The following is a 14796-nucleotide window of genomic DNA, read 5'->3' as shown; positions in this document are numbered from 1 at the left end:
GCTTGTAGTCGCTGCCATCAGCCCCAGCATCCGCTGCAGCTGCTGTGCCGTGCCCCATTTCTGACTTTGGAAGAGATAGATGAGATTGATAATGTCCATCGCTCTCTGCTGAGACAGAAAAGCACGGTGAAGGCTTGTGTCCAGCAAGGCCCCTATAAACTGAACTGTCTGTGATGATGTAAGATGAGACTTTGTCATGTTGACCTGCAGACCTAAGGTGTGAAGAAGACGAAGAGTAGTTCTTCCGACTCCGCCACAAGGAGCCAGTCATCGATATATGGAAAGCCGAAGATGCACAGCTACAATACTCATCATCTTGGTGAACACCCGTAGTGCAGTGCACAGGCCGAATGGGAGGGCTTTGTACTGAAAATGGTTGGAACCCATTGCAAAATGAAGGAAATGCCTGTACGAAGGATGGATGCTGACATGGAAGTAGGCATCCTTGAGATCCAACGTTGCCATCCAGTCCCTTTGGTTGATGAGGGGAAGGATTGTTTGCAGGGTGGACATCCTGAATTTCTGGTACACGATAAACTTGTTCAGATTTCGAAGGTCCATAATTGGTCTCAATCCCCCATCCCATTTGGGAACCAGGAAATAACGAGAGTAGAACCCCCCTGTTCTGGCCTCTACTGGGACCGGTTCTATGGCTTGTTTCTGCAAGAAGTTGCTCACCTCCGCCAGCAGAGGTGGGGAAGGGGGTGTGGTGATAATCACTGACTGAGTCAGAACCTGAATGAAGTCTATCTTGTATCCTTCTGCTATGATGGAAAGAGCCCACCTGTCTGTGGAGCTGGACTCCCAAGTCGGAAGATATTGACGGAGGCGGATATGTGATGAAGGAGGGGCGGCAATGCGTGCTACAGAAAAGTCAAAAACCCTGCTTCTGTGGGCAGGCACCCTTAGATTTTCCAGTGGTTTGAGATGCTGAAGCAAATCTATTTTTGTTATTTCCCCTATAGGGGGACCTCCTCTTTGGTTGCGAAGAGTGAGGTCTCCACTGTTGGTCGGGGGAGAATTTCTGGTAGGGCCTCTTGGGCCAAGATTTATGCCATTGCTTAAGCTTGCCAGCCCTAAAAGAAGCCAGGACACCCAGGTTTCTTGAGGTCTTTATACTTTTGTGCATCTCTTGAAGGACACTGTCGGTGGTTGAACTAAAAAGACCTTCACCTTCGAAAGGCAGCTCTTCAACGTAGGCCCTGGTGTAAGGCTGAAGAGCTGTATACCTTAGCCAAGAGTGACGATGCAGGGAAACGGCAGAGGTGATGGTTTTAGTCGATACATCCACCATGTACTTTGCTGCAGCCAGTTGTTGCTTAGCCATAGCAAAGCCCTTCTTTTGCAGCTTCTTAAACAAAGATCGCTTCTCGCTCAAGGAAGACAATAGCGGTGTGAGCTGCTCCCAAATGGAGTATTGGTAGCGAGCCATGCACGCTGCATAATTGGAGACCTTTACTCCCAATGCTCCAGCTGAATAAAATTTTCTGCCCGCATTGTCTAATTTCTTGCCCTCTTTGTCAGGTGGAGAAGAATGGGTCTTGTGTGCCTTAGAGGATGAAGAAACCACCACCGAGTTGGGCTTGGGGTGGGCAAACAGAAACTTAGCATCAGCCTCCTGGACCCGATACATATGGCCCAGTCTCCTCGTAGAGATCGGTGTAGATGCCGGCTTTGCCCAGGGTTCCTTTACCACCTGCAGGATGGCTTTGGTCACTGGAAGGGCCACAGCCGTCGATGTGTCTCTCTGCATTATATCAAAGATGGTGTCATCGACGATGGCTGCGGTTGAACCACTGTGAGGGAGAGGGAGTGTGCCATCCGCTTCACCAGGTCCCAATAAGACTTCAGATCTTCTGATGGAGATATGGGAAGGTTGTCAGCAACATGCGACTCTGGAGAAGGTTCCACTGCCCTGTCAGGATCATCGGTAGTGACCTCAGAGTCCGATGACGAGGAGTCTCTTCTCACCAAGTGCTCAGACAGTGTTGGGGTCGAAGCTTGCTCAAGTGACCGCAGCGACACCGACGAACGTGCTTGCACTTCCGCCACCCGCTCTCTGCGTCGCTCGGGAGGGATCGACGCCGATGCACGATGCATGGAGTGATGTGAAACCCTCGAGAGATGCAAGGCTTCTGACTGCTGGTCCCATTCGGGGAAGTCACGTGGAGGGTACCACTGGTATGGCGGGTACGGGTAACCATAGGAACAAGGCCACTGACGCTGATCCCACAGTGAAGGTGGTGGGAAACGTCTAACCATAGCAGCCGGTTCAAGCTCTCTCTGTCCCACTGTCGGTGGAAGAAGTGTCAGAGGTTGGTTCGGCACTGAAGCCTCAATCTCCGATACTGAACCACTGTCGCTCCAACGATGCAATCCCGATCTCGATGAATGGGTGCACTGGGTCAGATCTATCTCCTATTCAGATCCCGACAGACGGATTGGCTGCGAACCTCTGCTTCTCAACACCGAAGGACTCCGTGGATGTGGAGACGCCAGGATCTTCCGGGGTGGAGCAGCTTGCGTTGATACCAAAGCATCCTGAGAAGGAGAAGGAATGTGGGAAAGTCTGTTCTTCCACTTCTCCTTCGACAGACTTCTTCGGGAGGGACTATTGGGTCCCCGAATCGTCCCGACGTTTCTTGGCTGGGGTCGCCACTAACCCTTCAGAGGGTCGTTTTGTGGGTTGGCCTCGCTCGATCAGCATATCGGTCTGCACCGGTGACGATGGATCGACTGATGTAACCATCAGGGCCTCTTCCCCCATCGATACCGACGGGCCTGTTGCCATTTCCAGCGGACGAAGAGCCGATTCTATGAGTGCTGCCGATAGCCTTGCCGCCCGTTTTTTGTGAGTTTGCTTCGAGAAACTTGAGCAATGCAGGCACGAATCAACTCGGTGTCCCTTGCCCAGACACAATAAGCAGAGGGAGTGACCGTCAGGAGGTTCAATTTTGCTACCACACTTGCGGCAACATTTTAAAGAACCCCAACGCCTGTCCAGAGGCGCCGGAACCCACATAGAACGATCTCTGAGGGAATGGGGGGAAATAAAGCCCCGAAGGGTAAGTCCAACAACAGTTTTTTTTTCCAAACAACAATAACTAACTCTAACACTTAACTACTATACTAAGAAAACAACAAATGGGCTATATAACAAGGAGAAAATCCAAAGGATTACCAAATACCGACCGGAGCAATCAAAAGGAGATCCTATCAACACGGTGGTCAAAAAGGAACTGGCGGGATCCATGCGCTGGCTCTGGTGAGCATGCATATTGGGACACCTGCGCATGCCCACTGGTGCCGAATGTGAAAAAATCCCGGGCTTTTTAGGTACCGATTGGGGGGATTGGCGCAGGTGCTATATCCCATGAGTGTGAAGCACAGAGACCACGAAGAAGATCGACTGGATCTGTGGGATGCCCCCCTCTTTTGGGGAGGGGGAGGTGAAAAAGAAGAGGAACCTCCATTGGTGTCATCTCTTCCTGAACAGCCTTCATGCTGAGGCTTAATTGGGGGGGGGGGGGGTCAGGGAGCTGGGTGAGTGAAGACCTGTAGAGGTGGGGGGAGTGGAAGAGGAGAGCCTCGCCTGGTGGTAGGAAAAGTTCCCTCTTGCTTCTCTGCTTGCCTTGGGAGTCTCTCCTGCAGCCAAGGGAGATGGGGGGGGGGGGGAGGGCCTTCAGTGCTGCTGCTTGCCAGGCCTCTTGGCTTCACGTGGCTGGCAGAGGGGGAAGTGCAGCGCAGATCTCAAGCACCATCCACTGGCCTGTCAGTGCTTGAGAGTGGGGAAAGGCCTGCTGTCTGCTTTCCACCCATGCTGGTGCTTCACCAGGGGAGAGGAGAGCAGCAGCTGAAGAGCAGGCGCCCTCTCGGGGTAGCCCCACTCTGGCTGCTGCCTTGGGGAACTGACCCATCTAGGCCAGCTTTGCATACCTGCTCTCTGCTGCTGCTGCTGCTCATGAGCCAGGTGGACCCCTGTGGTTTTCAAGGTGTTTTTGCCTGCACTTGTAATAAGTGAGGTGAGGGAGCTGTGGAAGTGAGCAGGGCATGGATGGGGGGAAGGGGGGTGGAGCGCCTCTGCAGGACAGGAGAAGCCTTTGCAAGGACTCTGCAGCTGCCCCGTCCACAGAGCAAGGGGGAGGCACAACCCTCCAGCAGGACCTCCTCCTCCTCCACCACGAATGGAGAGAGGTCCTGCTTGCAGTGAATAAGCCCAGCAGCCCCCAAAAGCAGCAGACCCAAGAGGTGACTTCAGCTCCCAAGCAGACTGCCCCAGGAGGCTTAAATCACCTTTGAGCTTTTAAGGTAATATGTTGCCTGCCTGTAGAATAAATCTTTATTTTGACAGAAATTAAATAAAGCTTCATAAATTAAAAAACAAACAAAACAAAGCAAGGTCTGATTCCTTGTCTGCAAGCCCCCTGGGGACCCACCGGGTTCAGCCTTGCACTCCTTGGCACAGCTGATGCCCTTGAAGGCTTTCTCCATGGCCTCAGAGCTCATCAAGCTCCCCCCCCCACCGTGCCCCACCTTGCTGCACTGCGGATCAAACCATCGGAGCACTTTGCGCCTCAACTTGCTTAGAGGCACATCACATAACTGTCAGGCTGTCCTTTGGCCTCCAGAAAAACCAGGGAGACACTGCCCTGTTCCTGCAGGGGTAGAAGAATGGGAGGGGGGAGCGCACAAGTCTGACTCTTGCTCCCCTCTCACAAGGCTTCAGAAACGAAGCTTGCCTGGGCAGCGGGCAAAGCCATGCAGGTGCAGGGACGGAAGTGCTGCTTGCCCCAAAGGTGGCATCTTTCAAGGTGGCAAAATGAGCCATGACAGATTGCATCCCTCAGAGTGGGGTGGGTGGGAGGTCTGTCAAGCTGTTCACTGTGCTTTGTCAGCACAAGAGTTCATCAACTGAAGCAATCATTGGTATAGTACATTGAAGAATGCCCCCTCTTGGCTCCAAAAGCTTCATACAAGTGTCTTGTAACCATCAAGGTATTCAGAACACTTTGTTATTTCTAATGCAGAGACTGGAAATGTTCCCGACAACTTCTAATAAGCTAGCCAGGAAACATGACGGACATTCCTGAAGTTTGTATGTGCTGTGAAAGCCACAGTTTTGCAGACTGCCAAAATGGTGGTGCCGTTGCCTTACCCACAAGCCTCTTGGTTTGCACAGCAAACTCTTTACTCTGCTCTGTCCATCTCTCTTTCTCGCCAGCCAGCCCGCTGATCAGACTGGAGGCTGTCTGCATCTTACGCCTGCAGCGCTCTGCATCCTCCAGCAGCGTCTGCCAAAATCCAAATTGAGAAATGTGAGTGGAGAGAACAGCTTGAACCAAACTGTGCTCATAACAGTTTAACATCATGAGATGCATCCCTCCTCTTATTAGCATGAACAGTCTAGTAAGCATTACACATTATGAATGCATCTGGATATGCTCCCAGCATAGACTTGGAGCCTGTATTTCTCTGTAATCAGAACTCCAGCCAAAGGCATTTAAAGGCTGTGTGCCACAAGACCTAGGAAGCAGAACAGAGTCCAGTGCGGCACCTCTAAGACCAATGAAGTTTCATTCTGGGCATCAGCTTCCATGTGCATGCAGGCTGCACAAAGAATGACTCAGATCAGGAGCATGAACTTAATTTATTTCATTTATACCCACCAAAGGGAGTCAGAAATGGTGTGCACTGTTCTCCTCTCCTTGACTTTGCCCTCACATGTGAGGTGACTCGCCCAAGGTCCCCCAGCAAGCTTCCATGGCAGAGTGGGGATTTGAACCTGGGCCTCCCAGAGCCCAGACTGACATCACTTTTGCCACCTACAGACGAATGCAGGCTTCCTATGAGGCAGCCAGGATGGTGCAGGGCTAAGATGAAGGTCTGTGAAGATGAAATGATCAAGGGGAACCCCGGGCACTGCTTTGAACTTCTCAGAGGAAGGGCCGAAGGAAAGATCATCACAGCAATCCTCATAGCAGCTCTACAAGGTACTTCGAATTATTCTCATATTCAGGGTCATTTTGTAGAAAAATAGGTGGTGGAGCTCATCCAGGGATTGTAATGCAGCTGCACCTGCTACTCAATGGACAAGGTGGGAAGGAGGAGGTGGAACTGTCAGAAAGGTTCAGGAGCTGTGCTCCTGTGAGCTCCCCCTGCTCATATTGAAAACTGGGGTGAGGGGTGGGGGTGTCTAGGGTATGAGTTTGTGGTTGCGGTGAAGTTTGCCCAAGGGGGCTCCCTTACTCCTAGTGGCCCTAATTTCTATTTTATTTTTTGAAAAAGAGAGGCTTCAACTGCCGCAAGCTGCCATTAACTAAACACAAAATCAAAGGAAAGAGATTAAAGTAAATTTTCAGCACATGCCGGGAGTTGTATTGCCCTGCTAAGTAGTGGGAAGAACTACATGATGCCCTGGATTTCGGGCCAGGTGCTGACCATGACCAGAGTTAGCAGGATATTGTACTTGCATCCCATGGTTAACTGGTCAACAGACATCTGGGTGAGTGAACTTCATGGAAAAGGCAGGAGAGCATACCTGTTTCTCCCTCAGGGCTTTCTCATATTCAGCCTGCACAATGTCTAGTTCTGCTTGCTTGGCATCCAGCTCAGCTTGGGCCTTCTGTAGGTCCAACATGGCCGTAGTGAGCCGGTTCTCCTGGACGGCCAGATTAGCCTGCAAGTCACCAGTTCACACAGCACACGTCAGAAAACACTAAGCAGAGCTGCAACACTCAGACAAATTCTCCATCACTCCACTGAGCCCTCCCTGGCCCTCCACAAAATCAGAACATGTTTGACTGCATTCTAATAGAACAGCTGGATTTGACTCCAGAAGCACCTTAAAGACCAACACAATTTCTGAGGGACAAACGTCCAAGAGTCAAATGATCACTTCAGACCCCCTGAAACTATCCACATGTTAGTAGAGTCACTCATGCCAAGTAAATAGTTAATGAGATAGTAGGTTTTATTCAATAAAGCATTTAGAAAATTTCAGAGCATACATTGCTTTAGATAGAGATGCCCAGACTCAATGTACACATTCTGCAGAATGAGTCAACCAAATCCTAAAATAATAAGACTGTTCTGCATGAATCACAGAATCAAAGAGTTGGAAGGGATCTCCAGGGTCATCTAGTCCAACCCCCTGCACAATGCAGGAAACACACAAACGCCTCCCCCTCAATTCACAGGATCTTCACAATGACTTCACAATGTGGGAGGGATATATGAATGAATGCTCCTTGATACACAAAAACTACCTGCAAGTTAGGCAGGGCTGCTGGAATCTTTCTCCTTGCTAGGCTAGTTTCCACTTCCAGTGAGTTTCTGGACATAAAAGAATATTTTTTTAAAATACCTCCTTCTGCCTCCATTGGTACAGTCCAGTCTATTGCTAACTAATTTTGCCTGATTTCCTAAATTTCCACATGCACATCTCACTCAGGATTATGATGGAATTCTCTGCACTGAGCAGCATGACAACAAGATACATCCCAGCTGACTCCTTTTTACTCTGGTCTTTATTTGGGCTTACTTTTAAAGGCAGAACTTCCTTGTTGATCGCAAAGAAGGAAGCCATCGCTTTGGTCCACGAGCAAAGACCGGCCACATTTCCGCACACTCGTTTGGCTGTTTCAATGTTGTAGTCGCTCATTTCAAAGTAGGAGCTCAACAGCTCCACGACTTCTTCATTAATTGTGTCTTTGGGAAATTGCTAGATACATCAAGGAAATAGAGAAGCTTCACTAATGGCACAAAACTCAGCAAATGAGTCACCATTTGATTGGCCTCACTGGTTCCTGATTCACCCCAAGTATTCCTGATCTCAGTATATTTGAATGACAACGAGGACTGCTCTGTATTGTGCTGCTTCTCTTAAAAGATCTTGCTTTTTACACCTTGCCCTATGAAGTAGATTTTACCATCAAAACATTCCACCCATTCTGTGGCATTGTACTAGTGTCACAGTCTTCAGCAGTACTCAGATTCTACAATGAGATCACAAACCGAGGTATCGTTTCTCATATCTTCAGGAGGCTCTAGTTATGCCTGCAAGAGTAATTCAGGGGCAAAAATCCACCATAATTCATGGTTCATTCATAGGTATCCTGTGCAGCTGCTAGTGAAGGGAAGGAGTAGGTGCTCCCACTGGAATTGCATCTGGGATTGAATAGTGATGAAAAGAACCATCAAGTCACAGGCAACGTCCAGCAACTGCAGCCTTTTTAAGGCAACAGAGGAGCAGGGGAGGTTTGCCTCTGCCTGCCTCTGCATAGTGACCATAGTGGGCTCCCATCCAAGGAGGTCTCCCATCAGCTTCCAAGATCTGATGAGACTGGACTAGCGCGGGTCACCCGCTTCACTTTCAATAGCCATGTAGCCAGGGCCCTAGAACGGAACATGGAAATGCCCTCCGAATGGAGAGCCAAGTTCGTAAATAAGCCTAGGCAATGTTTTCAGTCGACAAAATCTCAGCAGGGGGAGACTTCCTTGCAATAGACACCTTGTTGCTTCCCACCATTCCTGTCCCCACGCAGCCAAGCTTTGTACAGACCTGCAGGTTCTGCAGGAAATTCCCTGCTGTCATCAGCCTCAAGGACTCCTGCCACGAAGGGGTGATGCAATTTTTCTCCAGGTCTACCTTGACCGTGTTGACCCGCCTCTGGAAGAGCAGCAGCACGCAGTCCATGATCCGCATGATGAGATGAGGCGGCCGGCCCAGCGTGCGGACAGTGGCGATGTCTGAAGGCTTGATCGTCTAGGGGATTGAAGGGAACACAGTGAAAAGGTTTCCTGGGGGATAAGCCAATTGATCTCTCCATGACAACATGAGAATTTAACAAGAACTTATCTGCCGACCTCCATCCAGTCTTTACACAAAATCCCTCAGAGTTTATACAAGGAACTTCAACTCTACTCTAAACAGGTGGACCTGCCTGGCCTCACTGCATTGGTCTTCTTTTCTGTCCAGTTATCCCCCCCCCACTAGAACAGCAAACAGATCAACATGCCTCCAGCTACCACCCCAACCACATCAAACAATCTATAGCCAAGCCTGACACTATAGTTGCATCTGCTCCAGCCCCTCAGACAGAGATACTCAGTCCTGAAGGATCCCCGCAGCCATTTTCACAGCTACAATGTCCTCCTGCTATGGAGAGCAAGATGGCTGGAAAGGCCAGAATGAGACCCAGGGACAGCCTGCTACAAGACAAGCCCAAAGAAAACGACAGCAGACAGAACTCCACTGACGGCCACCTACAGCTCCCAACTCCAGCAAGGCCATTATGAACGCCTTGCAGCCCATGCTGGATAGCGACACTTCCCTCACACAGGTAACCGGGGGGTGGGGGGGGGACGTTACAGGCAGCCTGCTAACCTAAGACAACTTCTCACCCACAACATGGACTCTGTACCAAGCCCTGCAACAAACCAAGATGCCAACTTTGCTCTCCTATAGATCCCAGCAGCACCATCCAAGGGCCCAGCAACATCAGCCAAGCCATCTCAGGTTCCTGCTCCTGCTCTGATGTGGGCCAGCAACGCCCTTCCACCTTCTCCACTGAACAGACAGGCCAGTCCCTTTCACAAAGAATTCATGGATATAAGTCTGACATCAGAAACAACAACATTCAAAAAACAGTGGAGGACATTTTAACCTTCCAGAACATTCAGTTGCTGACCTAAGAGCAGCAAATCTCTTACAAAGGAATTCCAAAGGGAGATAAGAAGAGAGACTGCTGAATTGCAGCTGATAATGAAACTCATGAACATTGCATCCTCCTGGATTGAACTGAGACCTAGGTTTTCTGTCTCATTACTAATGAAGAAGAAGAAGAAGACGACATTGGATTTATATTCCACCCTCCACTCAAGAGTCTCAGAGCGGTTCACAATCTCCTTTATCTTCCTCCCCCACAACAAACATCCTGTGAGGTAGGTGGGGCTGAGAAGACTCTCACAGCAGCTGCCCTTTCAAGGACAACCTCTGCCAGAGCTATGGCTGACCCAAGGCCATTCCAGCAGGTGCAAGTGGAGGAGTGGGGAATCAAACCCAGTTCTCCCAGATAAGAGTCCACACACTTAACCACTACACCGAACTGGCTCTCTAATGCTGATTTCTCTATGCCTACTACCCTTCTGCATATCACACGCAATCCAATCCTTTTGCCATTCACCTAATATTATAAGGACAGATGGACTTACATTATAGTTGTATCTGAAGAAGTGAGCAGTGACTCACAACAGCTCCTACCCTGCCACAAATTTTGTTAGTCTTTAATGTGCTACTGGACTCTTGCTTTTTTCTACCTCTACTAGAACCTCATGTAGTTGTTTTATCTAATGCCCCACCAGCATTTAGCCATCTCTCAGTATCCCCAGTGACATGAACAAAGGAGCGAAGCTGGGTCTATGCCAGTGATGTACAAGTGGGGACTAGAGCCACCATTGCCCCAATATTGGTCCAGCACCTAAACCCCTGCCTCAGTGAATATTGGATCCTCCTTGGCCCTGTAAAGGGACACCTGAAGTCTTTGGTCTTGCAAGGCCAGAGATGATCACACGGGAACTAACACAGCATCTCCTGCCTTGGTCATACATTTCTCCCTACAATCAAAAAGACAGGAGGAGCAGCAGGAAGCCCATCACTTCCTTTTCTTCTTCCACCAAAAGCTGCCTCACCCAGGCCAAGCCATCCCTCCAGCAAGCTCTCTGATGCATAAAATAAGAACATGGAATGTAAGAAATATGAATCAAGGAAAGCTCGAAATTGTAAAAGGAGAAATGGAAGGTTTAAACATTGCAATCTTCATAGTGAATGTACTCAAATGCAATGGTTTTTAGGACATTTTCAGTCAGAGAATTACAATGTGCTTTAGTCAAGAAATGACAAACACCGAGCAACTATAAAAGCAACTCAGTTGGTCTAATAGTCAGGTGAGGTGTAGCATAAGCAATCAGGGGCTACAATTCAAAGTCTGACCCAATACTCTCAACCAGACTTCATGGAACGCCTGTCCGCATAACCATCCCTCAGGCTTACGCCCCAGTCACAAATGCTCAAGAGGAAGAAACTGAAAGCTTTTCCACAAGTGTCCAGGAAGGAACTGACCTAACAAGACATGCTGGTAATCACGGGGGACTGGAACTCAAAAGGGAGAGCCAAATATCATGAGAAGATGTGGGCTTGGACCACAGAATGAAGCAGGAGAGCAATTCAAAGATTTATGTGAAGAGGAGAGGTGATATGATCAGCATCTTCATGTCCATCATTGTCTCCCGCTATTCCTAATTTTCAGAAACATATACACATACCAAAGTTTCATAGGGGTCTTCCAACTTCTGCTACAGCAGGAAAAATGATTTCTCCAAAGTTATTCTCCTTAGGTTGCTATGTTCTTATATTAAATGCACATTTTAATTAAAGGATGCCTCCCCTTCCAATCTGCAAAATACACTCCCATCAGCTTGTTGTGAAGACAAGTTGTTCCTTGTGAGCACATATGCCTTCTCAGTTGTGGCCCCTGCCCTGTGGAATGCACTCGCTAATGACATCTGTCCACTGCTGGACTTATTTAGCTTCCACAGGGGTGCAAGGCCGCATTGTTTAGGTTGGCCTTTAGGGTATAATCCACATGGTTGGGGATTTTTTGTTTGTGATATGGTGCTAGCTACATATTATAACAGTTGAAAGTAAGAAATCACTTAGAAGCATAGAAGCAAAGAGTTAGAGGGCACTTCCAGGGTAATCCAGTCCAACCCCCAACACAGTGAGGAACGTCACCAATACCTCCCCCCACACACATTCCCAGTGAGCCCTGCTCCATGCCCAGAAGATCGCAAAAAGCCTCCAGGACCCCTTGCCAAACTGGTCTGGAGAAAAATTGCCTCTTCCACTGAAGAACCTCTCTGTCAGGAAGTTCTTCCTAATGTTTAGCCAGAAACTGGTTCTGATCCAACCTTCTGGGGCAAAAGTAAACAACTCTGCACCATCTCCTATATGACAGCCCTTCAAGTACTTGAAAACGGTGATTATATCACCTCTCAAACATCTCCTCTCCAGGCTAAACATGCCCAGCTTCTTCAGTCTTCCTTCATAGGACTTGGTCTCCAGACCCCTCGCCATCTTTGTTGCCCTCCTCTGGACACGTATATCCTTCTTCAATTGTGGTGCCCAAAACTGAATACAATACGCTAGGTGAGGTCTAACCAGAGCAGAGTAAAGTGATACCATCACTTCACGTGATCTGGACACGAAACTTTTGTTGATATAACCCAAAATTGCATTTGCCTTTTTAACCACAGCATCACATTGTTGACTCATGTTCAGCATATGGTCTGCTAAGACTCCTAGATCCTTTTCACACATGCTACTGCCAAGACAAGTCTCCCCCATCCTATGACACATTGGATTTTTCCTACCTAAATGCAGAACTTTATATTTATCCCCATTAAAGTTCATTTTATTTGTTTTAGCCCAGTTTTACAGCTTGTCAAGATCATCCTGTATCTCCTGTATTCAGTCTTCTACTGAATTTACAACCCCTTCCAATTCAGTATCATCTGCAAATGTATCATTCCTTCATCCAAATCATTTATGAAGATCTTGAACAAAACAGGTCCAAGGACAGACCCTTGAGGCACTTCACTTGTCACTCCTCTCCAAGAGGATGAGAAACCATTCACGAGCACTCTTTAGGCATGATCTGTCATCCAATTACAGATCCACCTAACAGTAACAGAATCCAAACCACATTTTACCAACTTGTCAACAAGGGTAGTATGTGAAACCTTATCAAAAGCCTTACTGAAATCAAGATAAACGATGTCTAGAGCATTCCCCTGATCCAGCAAGGTAGTCACTTTCTCAAAAAAAGAGATCAGGTTAGTCTGACATGACTTATTCTTGAGAAACCCATGCTGGCTCTTAGTAATCATATCCATTCTTTCTAAATGTTTCAGGACCAACTGTTTGATGATTTGTTCTAAAACTTTTCCAGGTATTGACGTCAAGCTGATGGGTTGGTAGTTACTTGGGTCCTCCTTTTCCCCATTCTGGAAGATTTGCCCTCCTCCAAACTTCTAGCACCTTATCTGTTCTCCAATAATTCTCAAAAATAATGGCCAGAGGCTCAGAAATTATGCCCACAAGTTCTTTTAGTACCCTTGGACGCATTTAACACAGAGAGACACATTCCTTTGCCATGAGCCCTCAGGAGGAGAGACACACACTCAAAACTGGCAGACTGCTGGATGCGACACTTCAGTAGGATCATGACAGACCACCCCTTCCCCTAGCCTAGACTGCTGGTGAGGCACCTCAACACCATGATCCCACCTCTCTATCTCCCTGGTCCAGGCTGCTGCTGTTGAGAGAAATCTGGGGGACAAAGCTGGGTCAGATTTAACTGGGACCTTCTACATGCAAAGCAGCTGCTCCATCTGACACTGAGCCATGGCCTCACCCAGCCCCATGCCTGGGCCTGAGAGAGAGCAAAACATCTGAGCTGGGCCAAGTCTCCACCCTCCAGCTGCCGGGCACTAACTTGCAAAGCAGCCTCAGCTTCTTCCAAAGCGGGTTTGGCAGCCTCCAGCTTTTCTTCGGCAATGGCCTTGTCTGCTGAGATACTGTCCACAATCGCCTGAGCCTTGTCCTTGACTTTCTGTACTTCAGCCTTCACCTTTTCAGCAGCCTGGGCTTTCACGGTAACTTCCTTTAACACCTATTGGGGCAAAACACACACATTAATGGAGAAAGGGAACAGCATCCGTTCATGGAACTGTGCACACAAAAACACTTCGAAGAAGAAGAACCATTGCAGATTTATACCCCGCCTTTCTCTCTGAATCAGAGACTCAGAGTGACTTACAAACTCCTTTACCTTCTCCCCACACAACAGACACCCTGTGAGGTAGGTGGGGCTGAGAGGGCTCTCACAACAGCTGCCCTTTCAAGGACAACCTCTGCCAGAGCTATGGCTGACCCAAGGCCATTCCAGCAGCTGCAAGTGGGGAATCAAACCCGGTTCTCCCGGATAAGAGTTTGCACACTTAACCACTACACCAAACTGGCTCTCTGAGTTATCAAACACTCATGAAGTATCAAAGCATCAATGATCAAGCAATGAAATCTCACAAATTCTGTAACCTAAAGAATGAAAAGACCAGCTGGTCTTACCACTTGCTTCCTTCTTCCCCAAAGTAAAGATCCAGTCTTGGCTTTCCTGTTCCGCACTGGAGCAGGAGTTGCTTCAGAAAGCCTGAGAGGCATTAACCTTGCGTCTGCAGGGAGCACTCATTTGAGAGCAACTGCCACCAGCTTTGTGTTCTGTGATTACTTCCATCCTCCATGGCAGCCATTCTGAGGCTGCTCCTCCCTCCCCCCAGCAGCCATTCTGCAATTGTACCCATGGACTGATGCTTCCCATTCCCCTCGTGGTGACAAGACCTCCAAAAACTGAGATGTGGTCACTGCAAGGGGAATGGGAGGTAGCTGCAGCAACTGGTGGGGAATCGATCGCTTGAGCCGGCTCAAGCAGGAGTCCGGGGGAGGGGGGGGCGGAGCACCTGCCGGGGAGGAATCAGTCGTGGTCTCAACATTCCGAAGTGCCCACAAGCTCAAGAAGGTTATGGATTCCCACTTTACCGTATCTGCTTTTTTACTGGCTATCTGAAGCTCTTTTTCTTTGGCTTCCAGCTCTTTGCTTAAGGCAGCCACTGACTCAGAGGCCTCTTTCAGTTTCTCCAGTCCAGTGTTCATTCTGCAAGAACCCAGAAGAATAATCCCTC

At 48.7% G+C, this 14796-nt stretch overlaps 1 protein-coding gene across 1 annotated transcript in view; it reads right to left on the bottom strand.

Annotated features, from left to right (window-relative positions):
- DNAH5 (dynein axonemal heavy chain 5) overlaps positions 1-14796 on the bottom strand; it is a 266064-nt gene that overhangs the window by 80404 nt on the left and 170864 nt on the right. Inside the window, exons 57-62 of the mRNA XM_060244379.1 lie at positions 14654-14768; positions 13554-13730; positions 8561-8764; positions 7541-7720; positions 6539-6676; positions 5156-5291 (exon numbers count right to left, since the gene is read on the bottom strand). Of these exons, the coding sequence (XP_060100362.1) occupies positions 5156-5291; positions 6539-6676; positions 7541-7720; positions 8561-8764; positions 13554-13730; positions 14654-14768 (950 nt within the window). The remainder of the gene's footprint in view (positions 1-5155; positions 5292-6538; positions 6677-7540; positions 7721-8560; positions 8765-13553; positions 13731-14653; positions 14769-14796) is intronic.

This window comes from Heteronotia binoei, chromosome 7 (genome assembly GCF_032191835.1).
Source record: "Heteronotia binoei isolate CCM8104 ecotype False Entrance Well chromosome 7, APGP_CSIRO_Hbin_v1, whole genome shotgun sequence".
NCBI classification, from domain to species: Eukaryota; Metazoa; Chordata; class Lepidosauria; order Squamata; family Gekkonidae; genus Heteronotia; species Heteronotia binoei.
The sequence above is the reverse complement of the archived record's forward strand: the minus strand, read 5'-3'. Positions and strand labels throughout refer to the sequence as shown.